The sequence below is a fragment of the Salvia hispanica genome, chromosome 2, assembly GCF_029641045.1.
Source record: "Salvia hispanica isolate PSC_SH4W2 chromosome 2, Shi_PSC_v1, whole genome shotgun sequence".
NCBI lineage: Eukaryota > Viridiplantae > Streptophyta > Magnoliopsida > Lamiales > Lamiaceae > Salvia > Salvia hispanica.
Window position 1 is genome coordinate 40,107,537 of NC_142693.1, and position 19,473 is coordinate 40,127,009.

At 39.7% G+C, this 19,473-nt stretch overlaps 1 protein-coding gene and 1 long non-coding RNA gene across 2 annotated transcripts; one reads left to right on the forward strand and one right to left on the reverse strand.

Moving 5' to 3' along the window:
• Positions 1 to 87: 87 nt before the first annotated feature.
• LOC125202187 (transcription factor DIVARICATA-like) lies at positions 88 to 2,406 on the reverse strand. Its single transcript, XM_048100547.2, has 2 exons — positions 1,158 to 2,406; positions 88 to 843 (listed from the first exon to the last, which is right to left on the reverse strand). The coding sequence occupies exons 1-2, from the start codon at positions 1,547 to 1,549 to the stop codon at positions 381 to 383; spliced, it is 855 nt and encodes a 284-aa protein (XP_047956504.1). The 5' UTR covers positions 1,550 to 2,406; the 3' UTR covers positions 88 to 380.
• A 3,497-nt stretch (positions 2,407 to 5,903) lies between these two features.
• On the forward strand, positions 5,904 to 6,886 carry LOC125219186 (uncharacterized). The gene is made up of 2 exons (XR_007176091.2): positions 5,904 to 6,074; positions 6,656 to 6,886. It is a non-coding gene; the product is annotated as an uncharacterized LOC125219186 (long non-coding RNA).
• The last annotated feature ends 12,587 nt before the right edge of the window (positions 6,887 to 19,473 follow it).

Sequence of the window (19,473 nt, forward strand, 5' to 3'; positions counted from 1 at the left end):
CCGAGTATATACCACTAACCTCTCCAACAGAATGAATGAGAAGTTACTGTTCTTTGAAAAAAACTAACCTCAACATAGTAGGCCACATAGCAAAATGGACTAATATAAGTCCACCAATGATTGATGGATCTTAGATCTTTTTTTTAAGTACAGGGAGAATGACATGAAGATTGTTAACTTTCAATCCTTGGCATTTTGAGATTAATATTTATCTATCCTTTTTTTCTTCATATCTACCAACACTGTTCTAACTCAAATGCCAAATCTCAACATATTCACAAAAAGGGAAAATCAAGAAAAATCACAAACAAAGCTAAGCTTTTAGGCTACAATTCTTAACTATGCATTTCTCAAACCAACAAGATCAAATGCATCCATCATCATGCATTGGGGTAGTGCAACTCCGGCTGCATCTGAAACAGCACGTTTTGGGACCCCATGAACGCGTCGTGCACCATGCCCCGTTGCAGGTGCTGGCCGAACGAGCCTATGCTACTGTAAGGCGAGGAGGCAAACATATTTCCATGGCATAGTGAGCTGAACCCTATGATGGCATCATTGCTAGCCTGACTCCATGGATAGCTCGGCAGCTTCTCCGACTTGGGGGAAAGAATTGAGGGCTGCTTCTTCCTCTCCGGGGAAGGCGCCTGGTGGTCGTTGAGGTTCATTGTCGTGATGTCGTGAATGCTGGCTCGCCGTTTGTCCTTTCCACCGGAGAGCTGCCGGATGAAGTATTTTTGGGCGTGGCTAGCTACTTGTGTTGGAGTTCTTGTGATTACAAAATTCCTAGATATGTTTCTCCAGTCTCCTTTTCCATACTTCTTCAGCCCCATCAAGAACAATCTGCATAAGAATATCATTCAAGAATTGTGTCAAATGCTTTGCCAAGAAAAAAAAAGTGATCTTGATCTTGAAATGGGGTCATTAATGAAGTGAACACATTCAAAACCAACTAATTACAACTGAAAACACACACCCAAATATTCATTCAATTCAAAAAACTATGTCACACAAAACATTATTAGCAAAAGTTTCATAATCTTTCAAAAAAATCCAATCTTGAAATGAAATTTCTTGCCAAGTTTCTACCAAAACCATTAGAACATATTCAAATCAAACCCAACTTGCAATTAAACACACAAACCAAAAAAACTCACTTATGCTCCTCCTCTGTCCAAGGCACCCCCTTCTTCCTCTCATGCTCCGACGGCCTCCCTTGCGGCGGAGCCTTCCTCCCACCGGCGAAGGAATTCACATATCCATGGCCCCATTCAAGAGTAAAAGGAGAGGAAGTGGTGTAGCCAGGAACAGGGATGAGCCCTGCCTCAATACTGCTGACATCATCTTCCAATTCTTTATACTGCCTAATAACATCGCCGACGGTTTTTCCGGGCACCATCGCCGCCACTTTCTGCCACCTGTCCGGCGTGTTCTCGTCGAACAATGCGAGGGCATTCTCAAAGAGCTTGTTCTCGGCGGCGCTCCACCTGCTGTCATCAAGAAGCCAGCTTGAATTGGAAAAATAAGAGCTTGGTGATAAGATCTCCATGTCCCACCTTTGAGAGAGAGAGAGAAAAAGAGACAAGTGCGGAGAGGTGGGAAGGTTGGGAATGGCATAAATCAATGTTAAATCAGGGAAGAAGCATTTTGGTGTTGGGAGGAATCAGAATACCTTTTTCCTCCACAGCCACCTCACTTGGAGGAATCTCAAAAAGAAAAGAAAAAAAAACCCCACTTTGAAAAATTGAAAAATCCTCTCAATTTGGGGTACTAAACCTAAAGATTAAAATCAAGATGGGATTTTTATTGAATATCAGAGACTAAAACCATTGACTAATATCTGAGAATACCCAGAAGAAAAAAATCAAATCTTGGAAGCTTGGATAGAAGTTTGATTGATCTGAGGAAAAGGGATTTTTTCTAGGGTGATGGGAGTCACTGATTTGGCAACAAAGAAAACCTGAGGGCTGCAAAAGGGAAAGGGGCAGTTAACAGAAGAAGAATCTGAAGAGGAACAGTGACAGCCTGAAAAAGCTGGATGATAGAAGCTCTTGATGAGTGAGAGAGTAACTCTTGAATTATGAGAGAGAGAAAGGAAGAGAGGGGGTTAAGTTAATAGTAGGATTTTGTGACCAAAAATAAAGTGGGAAAAAGGCTTCTGCTTTCTTGCTTTTTCCTCTCAGGGGAGAAACGAGAGCAATCTACTTAGCAGGTTTCAAGAAATGATTCTCAACTCGCCTGACCCCATACAGGGAGAGACAGAGAGAGGGAGGGAAGATGGATCCGCAAAGGAGTGTAGGGTAGGGTAGGGTAGGGTAGGGTAGTGGAAGGTGGTGAAGGTTGATTGGATGGAACGGTGATTGTGGATACTGCAACTCGTTAGTGTATCTACCATAGAGTGGCATATCCACGATTCCGCTAAGATACAGAGACAAAAATTCTTTCACAGCTATAAGAGCATCCTTAACGTTATGGGTCGGGCCGCAACTCGCGAGTCCCGGCCCGAGGACAGGGTTAAATGGGTGAGTCACGGCCTGGACCGGTCCCGGGGCCGTAGTTACGTCCCTGGGTCGCTCCCGGGGTCCGGCCCGGCTCAGGGTGACGGGCCGCAAACCTCCAAAAAAAATTTTCCTTTTTCTGATTTTTTTGCCTATTTATACCCATTTCTTCAATATTTTCCACCAATTTCTCCATTTTTATCCTCTAAATTATTTCAATATTTTTTCTAGGACTTGTAATTTTTATTTTCTAGGTCTTAATAATTTTTTTTTCTAGGATTTGTAATTTTCTTTTTTCGACTGAACAATAAATTTTCCCAATTTTAGTTGTTCAACGTATTCTATTTTACGAGTAAAATAGGTTGTAGTTGTGAATAGTGCAAAATAATAGTTGTGGCCCGAGTTGTGGCCTGCGGGGTTAATAGAGTTGTGGCCTGGGACTCACATTTAGGGGAATGATGACGTGGAGGGGACTTGCGGTCCGGATTTGGGATGGGGTTAAGGATGCCCTAAAAACTTATCCAGCCTAATAGTGGTCATACCACTACCACAAATCACATTATTTTATTAATTGTTGTTATATTTTAATTGTATTGGAATAAAAATTATCGGACGAAAATAATTAGAAAAAATACATAATTTATTTTAAAAAAATTAAACCAAATCTTCATTGTATTATAAAAAGGGAAAAATTATACAACGAAAATTATCATCACACAAACAACACCGTCGCGCATATCACGATGAGCCTGCTCATCTACGAGCCCAGGATCTCTTCAACCGAATCGGCCTGGAGTTGGATATGTCATGTTTCCCTGCGCATATTCGGTGAAAGCTTGGAGCAAGTATACGTTACTACGTGGTACACCTATTTGCAGGGGCGCGGTGGCAACATCCTCACTTGAACTAGCACCATCGTCCGATGCCCAACGCTTTGCAGCGATCCTTCATCATCTATTATCACGTTATCCAATATGATACATGCATACATGATATCAGCGACATCGTTTCCGTGCCAAACTCGTGTCGGGCACCGTATAATGCCCCATCGGACTTGGAGCACACCAAAAGCTCGCTCAACATCCTTCCGAGCACCCTCTTGACGTTGCGCGAAATAGGATTTCTTCAGCCCAACCGGATGCCGGATTGTCTTGACAAATACACACCAACAAGGGTATATCTCATATCCCAAATAGTAGCCCTATAGTACTGCGTGCCATTGGCCACGATCAGACCCTCACCTCGGCACTCGTCATTGAAGAGATGGAACGATTGCAAAACGTTGTAGTCGTTGTTCAACCTTGTAACACCGAAATATGCATATCAGATTCGCAACTAGTAGTCAGCCACGACTTCCAGGATCATCGATGGGTGTTTGCTTTTGAATCCAGCAGTGAACTGTCCTTTCCAAGCCACCGGCAGTTCCTCCATTCCCAGTGCATGCAATCTATGCTGCCCATCATCCTTGGAAAATCGTGCACCCTCCCGGAATATCTAGCAGTATCTGGCATTGGTAGCGGTTGGCGTTCGTATAAACTCTGCACCGACGATGGCCTTGAGGCCCATACAAAACTGCCTCAAAACCTCTAGGTTAGTCGTCTCACCCATATATAGGTATTCGTCGAACATGTCAGCCGATCCGACAAAGGCAAGCTACCTAATTACAGCGGTGCACTACTGCAACGTCGACAGTCCGATACGGCCGCTTGCATCACGTCGGAGGGTGAAGCACTGATATTGCCCCGCCAATGACGTCGATATATGGAGGAAGCCGTTGCGACATTCTAAAACGCCGACGGAAAAGCTTTGGCGGATAACGGGGGTTTTCGCCAAAGTAGTCATCCATCAGCCGCTGGTTAGCCCCGACATGGTCACGTCGGATTGTCCGCCGACAATGGATCGGACGAGGGACCGCCTTTGCCGCCTCCCGTTCCGCTTGCTCCTCAACTTCCCGCTCCACCTCTTCAACCACCACGACAAACGCCTCATCTATCAATTGTTGATAATCGTCGTTATCTATTTTATGAAAGTGAAGTTGAGTAAAATTTTAGAGTGGAGATTGGAATGGTGTGAAAAAAATGAGAAGAATAGGTTTTATTTTTAGAATTAAATTAAGAAAATTTAAAATAAAAAAAATCTGGCGCTGTGCAATAGGCCGTCGCGGCCCAAACCCCACCGCCACTTCCTCGCCGCATTCGCGGCTCGCGCATTTCCTCCACACCCCGCCGTGGCTCCCTCTTCCACAGTTAAAGCGCGCCGCGCCGCCGCCGTGACCCTCTTATTGGAGTCATTCTTATAAGGGTGGAACAGCCACGCCGCCGCCACAAAAAAAAAAACTTATCCGCCTAGTTATCATTGTCATGCCTCAGCCACAAACTTGTCCATGCACGTCCAGCCACGCCTCACATTATTTTATCAATTATAGGTATATTTTAATTGGACTAGAATAAAATTAATTGGACCAAAATAATTAGAAATAAAAAAAACATAATTCATTCATAAATAATTAGTCAACGTGAATTACAAAATAAAGTAATCAGGATGTACTCGCTCCCCTACGTGCCCACATCTCTTCAACCATATCGGCCTGGAGCTGGAGATGTTCCGTTTCCTTGCATATATCAAAGAAAATTCGGAGCAAGTCTTCATCAGTACGCGGTACACCCATCTGCAGGGGGGCAGTGGCAACACCGTGACTTGGTCCAGCACCATCGTCCGTGGTCCAACGCCCAACAGATACACATTCATTGTGACATCCCTAACCCGAAACATGTATTATTTTGCATATTAGCATATTTTATTATCATTACACATTATATCGTCATTCTTAGTGTAGAGATACTAAGTGTGTTATAGAGGATATATTAGTCGTTAAGATGATAGTTGAATATATATAAATAGTTTTAAATAAAAAATATACGTATTATTTAATATTTTAGTATATTTTATTATTAGTTAAGTTATAAGTATATTCTATCAGTATTATATAGAGTAATACTAGTATTTATTAAATCGTGCCTTTATATATTTAGTTTGAATTATTGAAAATTATAGTAATAGATATAAACATATACATGTAGTACGGGTAATATGTGATCAAAAATGTTAAATATTAAAATTAAATTTGTGTGTGTGCAGGAAAGTGTACTATTATAAATCTGTGTGTGTACGTATGGAAAAAGAGCCAAGTTTTGAAAGGCTACATAGTAAAAAGTAGATAAGCATGAACTTATAAATTGTTTTATTTGCATTTTCTTTATGCTTTAAAATAATAAGTGAATTGATATATATAAGATAGGAGAGGACACGTGTTGTTATATGAAATAGTGCATGTCTTACATCTAGGTGGATTTCAAAATAAATGATATACAAGTGGTTGAGTTGGCCGACGTTAACATAGTAATTTTATATGTACAAGTAGAGAATAGTACAGAAGGGGGCAGAATTAGAGAAAGAAAAAGGAGGAATGTGAGAGCAGAATATACATGGTTAGAAGAAGAGTTATTCATGGTTTACACGATCGAAGGTTGTAAATCAAGGGACAGAGTCATATTCTCAGTTAGACTATATAATCAGGTGTGTATAAATCATACTTTTAATTTTACATATATTATGTGATTGATTGCTATGTGTTAGAGTGAAGTGAATATTTGGATTATATGATATGAATTTGATATAGTTGTCTTATTTGGAATTATTTTATGAAATTTGATATGGATATGTGATTGGTGCAATGAATATGTGTGTGGTGCTATTAATATGTTTTTATATGACAATAGAATATCTTGAATCGAGGATTAAAGAGGATATGTGACAGTCTTGCCCTGGGTTCTATGGGTCAAAGAAAATATGCAAAGAGGGACCTTCGTGGAAAGGTCAAAATGCAAAGAGGGGCCTTCGTGGAAAGGTCAAATAATGAAAAGGGATCTTCGGGTCGTATACAATGGAAATCCCATGCAGATACCAGACTTGATTTGTCACAGAATAATAAAATGAACAGAGTGGCATATGCATATTTATATGAAATTATTTTAATATTTATTGATTATTGTTTTATATATTGGTTAAAGAATATGTTTGATTGATGGACAATGGAATTAAAGGTAAGGTTTATATGCACTGAGTTGTGGCTTATATAAACCACTAATATTTTTCAGGAATAAGATATCAGTGAAGTTTTTCATTGATATAGGTCCTAGGAATTGCACATGTTATAAGGGTCGGCGGCTGACACGTTCTGGCAACTTCTCTTCCTCATCATTTTTGCATTTAGATAAATGTATTGTATATAGAGTGGTGAGAGGGTCCCACTACGGTTTAGAATGTTTTGATATATGTACCTGATAAATGTGATTTTTGAAATGATATAATATGTGCGTTTATGTACTTGAAGCGTGGGTTAATTTATTTAATTTTTAAAATTTATTTATAGCAAGTGCATACGTCATAAGAGTTGAGGTGTGACAGTTTAGGTGGTTTCGGAGCGGGGATAGAATCTCGCTGGGACATGACATTCATAAATATCATACGATACATATTAGTTATAAGTTGCACATGCATTTGCATTATCATGAACATTTGTCACCGAGGAGAGAAGGGTTAGCCGCCCTACATTGTCCATTAATTATAAAGTGCATTTTGTATACATGTTGCATCATATGGGGATTACCCAGGCTTTTAGAACAAAGAGTACATGGACCAATGATGAGGCAAAGAGGTAGAAAATTTAAAAGAGCTCGAAAAAGTAGAAGTTGTTGATTTTATGAGACTAATCTGACTGAGGCTAAGATATGGTTGAAAGGGATAGAACATGTGTTCAATCAGATGAGTTGTATGTCAGATGAGGGTTTTGATTATAGGGTATCTCTTCTTTGAAGCTATACTTACTCTTGGTGGGAAACAGTCCCATAAGCTATGATACAACCTCTGATATAGTCCCATCAAACACATCAATAATAGTCTTTGCGGTGCGTAGAAATGGTCTTCCTAAGAGCACTCCGCTAGACTCAGCAGATTCGTTATCACTCATTTTAATTACATAGAAATCAGCTGGGTACAGGAAACCATGCACTTTTACTATCACATTCTCCAGCACACCTTCAGGTGAAATGCATGTTCTATCGGCTAACTGAATTACTACTTTCGTATCAACCAGACTTACCCCTATCAACTTCTTATATATTGAAAGTGATAACACATTTATCGAGGCTCCTAGATCACATATTGCATGCTCAATTTTAATGTCACCCAAAGAAATGGGCAAAGTGAACATACCTGGGTCTGTGCATTTTGATGGCATCTTCCTCTTTTGTATCACAGTCGACACATTTTCTCCAATTACTATCTTTTCGTCGGGTTTGGTTTTTCCAGCCATGAACTCCTTAATGAATTTACTGAATGTAGGCAGCTTCAAAGCCTGTAGGAACGGTAAGTTTATTTCCAGTTTGCCGAAGATCTCCATGAAGTCTTCAGTGTCGTCCTTCTTCTTTTTGGCTTCCCCTCGATGAGGGAATGGCTTCATGCGTTTCAACGTTACTGCTGGACCCCCGACTGAAGATTCTCTGACTTCTTTCCTTCCTTCCTCAATCTCCACTCCAGGCTCTGGGTCTAAGAAAAATGGATCAGCCATTCGAGGTAGTGGTTTCTCCAGGTCCCCTTTTTGAAGACCGTCTTCCACTCTGATATTCATGATCTCATCATCCCCTTGATCAGTGGTCAGTTTCTCATCTTCCTTGCTTGTCATAGAAGGTACACTCTCATCATCTTTCATTGCTGGACCCTCATAGCCCCTCATCTCATTCAACGAAGTGGTCAATTGCGACATTTGCTTTGCCAACATATCCATGGCAGACTTCTGCTCTTGTTGTGCATCTTGAATTTTGTGTACCATATCATTGATCGCCTGCATATTGTTCTGCATATGTTGTTGAGAGCTGACTAGGTCGTGTACCATATCATCCAGATTCCTCAGAGGTTTATAGTTCGGCTGATTTGAACTCGACCCTTGATTATGGCCCGGTCCACTCCCCTGATTTGGGCGATAGTTCCCTTGACCTCCTTGATTGTTGCTGAACTGACTCACTGAACCTTGATTTCCCTAGTGTGTATACTGGAAATTCTGATTGTTTCCCGTGGCGTTCCTCTGGTGTGGTGGCACATAAGAACTCCCTTGATTACTGTAACGCCCCGGAATTTAAAACCCTAATCTCAGAGCCCTAGAATTAATTATGACGTGGAATCGAGAATGCTTTAATTTCGTGAGATGAATCTATGTTGAAAGTTTGAAAAGTCAAACTTATTGATTTGATGATGTGGCATGTGTTTTATTTATTGTTTATGTGGCAATTTAATTGTTTAAGGGTGAGTGAGAATGTTGGAGAAAATTTCCATAAATACTTGTCACCCTAATTCTTGTGAATTTTCGAACCCTAGCCCCTTTTGTGGAGGATTTCTATTTTCCGGATTTAATTTAATCCTTGGGATATTTATTTAAATTAAGTTCTAAGAGCCAATTATTTCCTTGTTTAGAAACACAAAAATCGAGCCCCCTTATTTCATAGTGATTTTCGAAAATCACTATAGTTGGGAAGGAATGAATTTAATTGATTTTATTTGATCCCTTACTTAATTTCCTTCCATATCTAGAATTCAATTATTCTACCAAATCTTTCCATATTTCAAGAGAACCTTACCATACCTTATTTTAATTGATAGTCAAAATCCATACCTTATTTAATAGGCATAGAACACGCCTATTCCTTGCTTCCAAGAGGGAATTCTTATTTTTATTTTGCTCCGTGATATTTTATTCTACTCCGTAAAATATACCAAAACAAAACCATGGCTAATTACCTAGCCTATATTTTCGAAAATATGGAGATATTTCCATCTCCTATTTTTGTTAATTTTCCTTCTCTACTTCACCCTATTATTTTATTCTATTTATTTATAAGGCAAAAGATCCTACCAAATATTCTATTCTTATTACCTAAAGATCTCATTGGACTCTATAAATAAGAACCAACCCCAACCCTAGCCCCCATAGTTTTCGAAAATCCCTCCCCCATATGCTCTCTCAATTTTCTTCCACTTTACTCCATAAATCCTTCATCTTTTGAGAAGAAATCGAAGTTTAATCCGTGGATATTGAAGAACCAAGCCTATACTTTGTTTCTACCAATTGATTTTCTCTAAAAAGGTATTTTCGTTTAAGAGTTATGTTGTTCTTCTTATACCTCTCCTTTTCTTTTTCTTCCAACCGATTTAATCGGTGTTCTTGAATCTTTATGCATATAATTGAGAGAAAACGGGATAAGAAGGGATATGGAACATGTGTGTGTGTGTGTGTGTGCCGAGAGGGTGAGGTGTGTGTGTGCCGTGTGTGTGTGTGTTATGCGTGTGGTGTGTGTTGTGTAGTATGTGCTTGATGGCTAAATACTTTTGCATGACGTATGATGATAGATCCAGGGTTGAGACGCTAAGAAATATATGTATGTTAAGCATGACTTGAAATTAGTAATTCTTGGTGAGTGTGACTTGAAATCTATAGGTTATGAAGAGTTAGGTGAATCGTTGGGAAAGAGAGAAGTAACGAGGCATGCATAAGTTAAGAATTTATAATTGAACCTAATTTGTGAATACGTGCCTATGTGAATTTAAAGGTGAAACCTCGGTTGCGAAGCCAGATATCGGAAAAAGCGAAACTACTTGAAATCTAAGCAGTCAAGGTGGGCTTTACTCTAAAAAACTCTCTTTTATTTTGTCAAAGATAATTATCGGAGCTATAAGGGTGGTTTAACTGTTATGCCATGCCTATGTTTGTTTTATTGTGAGATTGTGTGCCTGATGCCTAGTTTGTGAGTTCGCTCCATTGGGCTATAGGGCTATGGATATGATATACGAATTCGGGTCTGAGTATGGGCCGCAAACCCTACCAGGCTGTGTACACGAGGGGATCGGGAGCCGTCCTAGCTAGTCGGCCGGTCTCGTGGGCGAAAAGCGTGGCCACGCTTTCGTCGCACCATGGAAAGATTGTGATATGTGATTGTGGAATTGGATGAGAAAATGGGGAGTTATTTTGACTGGCCAGTCTATGGAAAATAATTTGTGATACTCGTGATGTTTCTCTTAACTGCTTAAAACTCGAGTTCACTTGGTAAGGGTGGCATAACTTATTAAATAAAATGTTTTGGCAATGAGCTCACTGAGTATTTCAAAATACTCAGCCCTGCATGTGTTTTCCTATGTGCAGGTTGAATGATGACGAGCGGTGGCGGGTGTTGAGCAGCTTAATTAATAACCATGGATGTGTTGAACTCTAAGTGTAGTTGTGTCACCATACATAGCTATGCTCCTCTCTTGGTCGTTTTCCGCTGAATTTTTGATACTCTTTGGAATTTCTTTTGGGATATTTACGTCTTACTTTTGTTTGTGGCCTTAGCCCTTTTCTCGTGATTTTGTCTTGGATACTATGTCGTACTCTTAAGGTTTTGACCATCATTTATGATATCTATCTTCCTTTGAACTTCTAGGTTAAGTTGTTGCATTAAATACTCTGATATTTCTTCCAAATCTTCTGGTCAGCACTCTTTAAATGAAACCCTAGCCTATGTTTACTTCTTTTGAGTCGGTTTCGGGTAGCAGCCGCCGCATTTATTGTACCCTAGGAGGGCGGGCTGTTACAATTACTCTGGTTCCTATTGTTCCAATTGGGCTGGTCCCCTTGATTGCGATAACTCCAGTTGTTTGGCCCTTCCTGATTCTTCCCTGACCAGTTCGAATTATGCTGTGGTCCGTCCTGACTGCGGTTAGGCCAAATCTGCTGGGCTTCTGCTGGACCTTGGTACTGTAGTTGGAGCTGTTGGTTCCCATCGGCCCACCTGAAACAGGGGTTGTCTCTCCATGGTGCCTCCTTAATCTTCCACTGATTCCAGCTTGTATTCTGATTATTCTGATTCCAATTCCCCACTGCATTCACCTGGGCTTGGAATTCTCCATCGGGCGGTGGACCATAATAGAGTTGGAGTTGATTTTCCTCTGGACCTGGCAGTTTCTCTTTCTCCTGCGAGGTAGGGGAATTCTTTTTTTCAATTGCACTTAGAAGTGGCTTCTCCAACCGATCTATCCTGTCCCCGACTCCTTCTCCTTCTTGTTCCTTTACTGCATTAGCCGAACTTCTCCTCATGATAGTACGTGGGTTATCGTATGCCTTCTTTGCATCGGTCAACCTTCCCAAAATCTCACGTGCTTCACTTGCCTTATTCTTAGTAAAATTCCCCCCGCTCGAGGAATTCATTAAGTCCTTAGACTCAAGATTAGCTCCTTCATAGAACAAGTAAAAAGTCTCAGCCTCCATCATTCTATGATTAGGACAAGCGTCGAGCAGCCCCTTAAACCGAGACCAGTATTGGCTCAAGGACTAACTCATCGTAGTCGTTCTTACATTCCTTCTTTAAGGCATTTGTTTTGTTGGACGGGAAGAGATAGTCCAGGAATTCCAGTTTGAAATCCTTCCATGTGTTGATCGAGTCGGGTGGAAGCCTCAGCAGCCATGTATTGGCCTTCCCTTTTAGGGCAAATGGGACTGCACGCAGGCGGTAGTCCTCCTCAATGGCATCATTGGGCCGCTTTTGGATGCTGCACAGCTTACTAAACTCGTTGAGGAACTCGTAAGGACATTCATTCCTCCGTCCAAAAAATGTAGGTAAAACACCCAGCACGTTTGTCTTAATATCAATAGAACTCTGTCGCTGATTCGAGACTATGGCATGGGCGGGTTAACCATCCAGATGCGCGCTGAGTGAACCGATCTCCGGATCAGGGTCCACCAGGTGTGCCATATCTACGTCTGCCTCCTCCTCTGTTTCGGAGTGCTCTGTTTCTGTAGACGATTTCGGGTCCTCTCCTCCTGACGAATTCCACTCTTTTTCACTTTCTGATTCGAACGGAAATGGATCTACTGTTGTAAACCCTGATCTGGTGGTGACTGTGGATGTTGATTCCTTGACCTGCCACCTGACTTGAGCGTCCCTCGACCCAGACAGGTTACTCCAGTTTGTAAATCGTGAGCCCTTGCTCATAAACTGTCAAGGGAAAAAAATAAAGGAAATTAAAACTATATACACCAAATCTTTAAACACGTAAACAAACTACACCATCCATCCCCGGCAACGGCGCCATTTGAAGAGTCGAAGGTGTATGAGTGTTGCGTTGTTATATAAAATAGAACTTCCCCGATCCATAGAATCCATTAGACACTGGGTCTAGGAACTCAAAGAATCATCGGGTTACCTGTCGTTGGGCACACAATCACTTCCTTCTCCTTTCAAAACCCTCAACCCGCTATGCTAAAAAGATTAGTACAGGGAAGCAGGGATCGAATCCACAGAGACAGATGTGTAAGTAAACATGCTGAAAGACTTGGAAACTATTTTTGGCTGCTGCCACGCAATTTTCTTCGGGGTTGAAATTTAATTCCTAGACTCTGGAAATGAAATGTCCTATCCTAACAGCTAGATCTAGGCAGAGATAACAGAACATGCATAATGGTGACCAAATGAGCTTGAAAATTACTACTAGACGGGGTAAACGGCTTCCTAAACTAACCTAGACACAGGAAAGCGTAGCATGTGGGGACCATATCCCTAAACGGCATAGTACGACGGAAAAAGCTGCAGATTAACCAACTAAAGGACTAACTAACAGCGACATTATCTTCTCTAACTTTTATCACAAAATAACAAATGAAAAACAGAGCAAAGCAAGGATCGAAACAGGGCAAACGAAATTAAACCGGTTAACACAAAGAACTACTGAAACTAAAGCAGATCTACGATTACTAGACGAGGTAAACAAGTAAACAGAATTTAAATATCACAACCATGCAAACACGAACAGATCTACACGCTGGATGCTTCATCCACTCCGGATCCAAGCCATCCACAACAATCCAACACAATTTCCATCTCCGATCTTCGCAAGTTCAACCAGATTCAACCGATCAACTACAAATCTCCATGCAATTCAAACTCCACCTCAGATCAATCGACAATATCCACCAAAAACAAACAAATAATGCAACAATAACATAACCGAACCGAAAGTGCCAAATTCCATAGCAAAATACACAATATCCAACGAGAAAGTAGCAAAACATGACCGAGCTTCGAACAGCGAAGACTCGGGAAATCCGAAACACAAACAAAGGCAAATAAAGGATTGTATCTTCGCCTCCCTTGGAGACGGCGTTACACCACAACGGAATTGAAACGTTAACCCCTAAGATGATTCCCCTAAAAGTGTGTGTGAAGAGAAAATGGAAAAGCTAAGCTAAGAGCTGATGATGCAAAAGAAGGACTCCGTTTATGTTGAATGCGTGCTCTTATTTATAGGGGGCGGAGCTTCTAGACTCTTCCTGGTGTTTCCCATTTTTCCCTCCTTGCGGATGCTCCTTCGTCTAGTAAACTCTTCCCTTTTTCTGCTCATTTTTCCCGACAGCTTCTTCCTCCAGGTAATCTTCTCTTTTTCCCTGGAGCTGGCATTTTCTCTACACACCTGGCTTATAAAGCTTTGTTAGACCTAGGAAATCACAGAATTTATCCCATAACCAATGCATGAAATTATCCTTATCAGAACCCGGTAGTGAACTGCCCTTTCCAAGCCACTGGGCATTTCTTCCAATCCTAGTGCATGCAATCTATACTGGCCATCATCCCAAGAAAACCGTGCTCCATCCCATGCATAGCAAGAAGTATCTCGCGGTCGGCTTTCGGAGATACTCTCCACCAAATATTGCCTTGATGCCCCTACAGAACTGCCTCAAAACCTATAGGCTAGTCGTCTCACCCATGTGTAGGTTTTCGTCGAACATGTCAACCGGTCCACCATGGACCTGCTGCCCTGCAGTGGTATACTTTTGTATCATCGACAGTTCGATCCTGCCGCTAACATCAGATCGGAGGGTGAAGCATCTGTACCGCGGAGCCAATGACGATGCTATATGTAGGAAGAGCCGTTGAGATATTCTGAAACGCCGACGGAAAAGCTCTAACGGAAAATTCGGGTTTTCGCCAAAGTAGTCATCCATCAGCCTTTGGTTAGCCCCGATATGGTCGCAGGGGATTGTCCGCCGATGCTGGATCGGATGAGGGACCACTGCCGCTGCCCAGCGCTCCTCCACCTCTTGTACTTCTTGCTCAACCTCTTCAACCAACGCGTCATATGCCTCATCCCATGAGCGTTGATACTCATCGTCGGAATCCATTTTGGGAGACTGGAATGGAATGATAAAAAATAAATTGGGAATATGTATTTTATAGATAAAAATTAGAGAATTAAAAAAATTGAAAATTGACCACTGCGGCGGTCTCGCTGCGTACAATAGGTCACTGCGCGACCGCCGTCCTCCCCCACCCAGCACAGCCTGGTCCTCTGCTATGGATGCAGCGCTGCGGCGCCTACGCGGCTTACAATAGGCCACTGCGGCGATGCTATTGTTGTTACTCTAATGGCATCATATTATAATGCACACTTCTTACGTCTGTACTTAATTGAAAGAATAATCAAAGGCTCAAAGTTTAGTTTTTTTTTTTATATTAGTATTAGTTAATTAAGGAGGTATGGCTATGGGGCTGGTAGTGGCATCTCATTTATGTCCCATGGCTGATGGCGTAAAGCTCAAATTCAACTATAATGCAAACCACTCAGATGTTTAATAAGTACAGTGCTAGTAATTTGGACATTGACAATAGCAATATGTATAGTGTTTATTGTGTGCATTGTGTCATTTTGTAGCATACGCACACGCAATAGTATTTGGTTGCGATAATATAATGTGTGTATTGTGTCATTGTATATGTATATTCAGCTATTTTTGAATTCTGCTTGTATTGAAAGTTATGAAATGATATTACATGAGTATATCTGTGTTAATATTCATGAATGTCAATTTGATTTTATAAGGGATATATGATTTTTATATGGGTTTTTGGCTTTTAAAACCAAAACCTTTCCCCGAACATGAACTATAAGATTTGTTTTTAAAACCACGAACTTTCATTTCGTTAGGATTTTCCCAACCCGACCCGAATAGCACATTCCCGACCTGAATAGCATAATTCAAAATGTTAAAGTTGTGTTTTGTTTATTCAAAAGTTGTCATTTGTTATGTAATAATTGTGATTGTATGTGTTATTGTGCCAAATAGGATCCAAGTAATCAATTTAGTGACAAATGGGATTAAAATTGACATGTAAACAACCCGGGTTTCGTCGTCAACCCGCCGGGGGAAAATCCTAACGAAATGAAAGTTCGTGGTTTTAAAAATAAATCTCATAGTTCATGGGAAAAACCCGAATTCGGAGAAAGGTTTTGGTTTAAAAAGCCAAAAATCCTTTTTATATAACTTAGCTTGGTGTGGAATGAAGGCCTTAGTTTGGTGTGGAATGAAGGCGTGAATGAAATAATAATTTATACTTTCATTCAATTCTTTTGCATGGTATAATAAAATAAAATGCTCATGTAATAAAGTGGAGAAAACAATGAATTAGAAATATAAAGTAATTGTCATTCCATTCCTATTTTCATTCCATTTCATCCACATTCTATTCCATTATATCAAAAAAGACTTTAGTATTTTTATCAAAATTTTAGCGATATTTTGAGTCTCGTATTTCTCTCGGTCCATAAATAAGCAATTCTTTGAAGATAAATCTTGTCACAAAATATGTTTCTATTTCAAAATTTATGATTAAATCATACCAAAAAAAAGTATATTTATTTATTTCAAATGCTTTTAAAACGAAGGTACTCCCGCCGTTCTACTGAAGATGACTCAATTTCCTTTTTGGTTTGTCTCAACCTAGATGACTCATTACTTAAAATGGAAACGCATTTATCTCTATTTTATTTCTTCTATCTTATTTTATTCTTTCCACTTTACATATAAATAAAATTGTATAAAATTTCGTGGTACCCAAGGAAGGGGTCATCTTCCTTGGGGGACGAAGGAGTACTAATACTCAAAATTTAATGGAATGAAATGAAAGGTAGTGTAATTTGTCGTTGCTCCAAGATTTTGAATGTCCATTTATGGTCACTTGTCAAAAGGGGAATGCCTAGCCAATCATATTTGCTGTGATTCTAGGTAACTACTGATTAAGCTCAATAATGACCTGGATAAGATAACTAGTGTAATTATATGATTGATAATTGGATAATAAGTTAAACTAATGCGGCTTAAATAAATAACTTCCTAAATCAAAGTCAACGAGGACTTAAACGTAACCATTAGAAACCAAATTTCTCTACAATTTGAATGTTTCAATATAAGCGGGATTTCATATCAAAGTAAAAATATTAATTCGCAAGTATGATCGAATTCAAACGTCCTAGCTTGGTTTGAGTCGTTTGAATTTCCATCGAAATTATTTTGGTTTCATTATGAGTTTCGCCAGCTTATCGTCCAGATTTTTGTTGACAATTGTTTGCTATCGAGCAAAAGTTTCTTCCTCGAACTTGCGACATCATCTTCTTTTCATACTTCACCGCACGTATATGCATGCCGATGCTGAAGAGCTTATGTCCCATCTCTTGAATCGTATACTTGTGTGTCGGGTTGTTGGCTTCTGCCTCCTCGCTGTGGCCATCTGTCGCCATATAGATGGTGGGGGGAAGAGTGATCAATGTAAAACACCTTATGATAGACCATGGATGATCGTCTACCGAAATTATGAGCACTCGAGAGTCGAGAATTAGGGTTGGGAGGTTTGCAAGAGGCGGAACCCTAGTTTAAGTGCTAGGGTTTTCGAAAAAAACAAAGTGGATGGAGAAAAAGGTTTATTCTTTATTTCTTAATGACTCGATCTAATGAGAATTCTATAACTTATAGAATTTCCCCTACTTGATTTGATATTACGACTTGGAAAAGAATCAAGAAAAAAATCCTAGAAGATTTAACTCTATTGATGCTAATTTTAATATCCGCAAAAAGGAAACAAATCTAAGTAACAAAATATACTCCTCCGTCCCTTGTAATTTGTCACCATTTGACCCGGTAAGGTTTAAGAAATGTAATAGAAAGTGAGTTGAAAAAATTAGTGGTATGTAGGTCCTACTTTTATATGTTGATTTTATAATAAAATATGAGTGATGATGAGTTAGTGGAGTATGGGGTCCACTACCAGAAATGGTAAAAGTGAAAGGTGGCATTTTTAGGAACGTGCGAAAAAAGAAATAAGTGACAAGTGTTCAGGAACGGAGGGAGTAACAAATATTGACTAATGAGTTGTGAAATCCTTGAAACGTGCGGGCTGCGTTTTCTGTCGCTTTGGCCTACTCGACACCCGAGTCCCCTCGCCACTCCTCGCCACGCCTGGTCCATCTGCACGTGGTATGCCCTCTGGTCGTCGCATTACGTCTTGTATGGACTGGAACTGTAGGTCCCTGTTACACTTTTTATTAGCACTAAAAGTCAGTACCAAACATCTAATCATGGGAAATAGGATTGCAAACTGCCTATCAGAATCAAGTCTCATGTAATATCTGGAAACACAGGATTTTTGGTTTATTAAACTAGCCAGAACAAGTAGGTAGTAAATAAGAAGACATAGCATACAGTAAATAATACTCCATTCGTCCCAAAAATATAAGGACATTTGGGATGGCACGGGAACTGATTCATACTTGGTATAGTAAGAGAGATGAGATGAATGGTGGTTAGAATATTGTTAGTGGATAGTGTGATTTAATTATTATTAGTATTTTTTAATAGTGGGCCCTAGTAGTATACGTGATTATGAGTAATAAGTTTGAGAGAACTTTTCAAATGAGATAGTTTTATTTGACAGATGAAAAAGGAAATTATCCTAACGGACGGAGTAAAAATCAGGCAAGTAAGTCAATTTCAGGGATGTTGACTTAACTATTTTAGTTTACTAATTAACAGTTTAAACATCCAATCTTGACTATAGTGCTACTAGAGTGAATCACACAACTATTCTAAATTATTGAGGAAAGTAGATTATATGCAAGGGTTTGTCAGGGATCACCTACGACAAACCCTAAAACAAATCCTAAAACACACTTTAATTCTAAAACAAATCCTAAAATAAAATAATCTTATAATTATGAGCAATTTTGATAAGTGATGGTGGGGTTCATTTTATTTTGTCGTGAGTGTGTTTTAGGATTTGTTTTAGGGCTTATTGTAGGTGATCCCTTCCGGGGTCATATGCATGCAACTAGAGATGTCAAGTAGGCCGGGCCGGGCCAGCCCAGCCCTGGCCCGCTGAGGCCCGCCCATATTGAGGCCAGCCCGGCCCAAGCCTATGTCTGAGGTGGGCCGGGTCGGGCCGGGCTTTTTTAAATTTTGCTTAGCCCGGCCCGGCCCAGGCCCACTTGCGTTGATGTGTTTAACTAAATCTAAATTTAAATAATATGTTTAAGTTCATTTTATTGACTTTGTATTAACAATATTTTTCATATTCTTTATTCTATTTAAAAGAAATTGTACAACGGAAGGAAAAACCAATATTGTTAGTTTTGTTAGTAGATAATGACACATGAGTTGATGTTGCATGTTATAATTACAAGTATATGAACCTAACAAATTTATAAAATTTTATAATTATTCATCAAATATCAAGGCTTGAATACGTAATATTCTTTAAAGTTAAATTTCAAAAACATCTTTTTTACCTCTTAGATAAAAAATATATATAAGAAAAAAATTAGATATAGTCAAAATTGAATGTCGCAATCATGATTTAGTAGGAAACTTTTGTTGATATTAAACTATTACTGTTTGAATCCATTCAAAGACACAAAAAAATTGGAATAATAGACAAAATTAACATGTCTCGTGCACAAGATGACATGCATAAATAGGTAAATATACTATTATTAGTAATTATGTAATACCCGCTCTTTTATTAACCTTTTCTTAACGTTTAATGTCGAACCAGAGAAACGTTTGTTT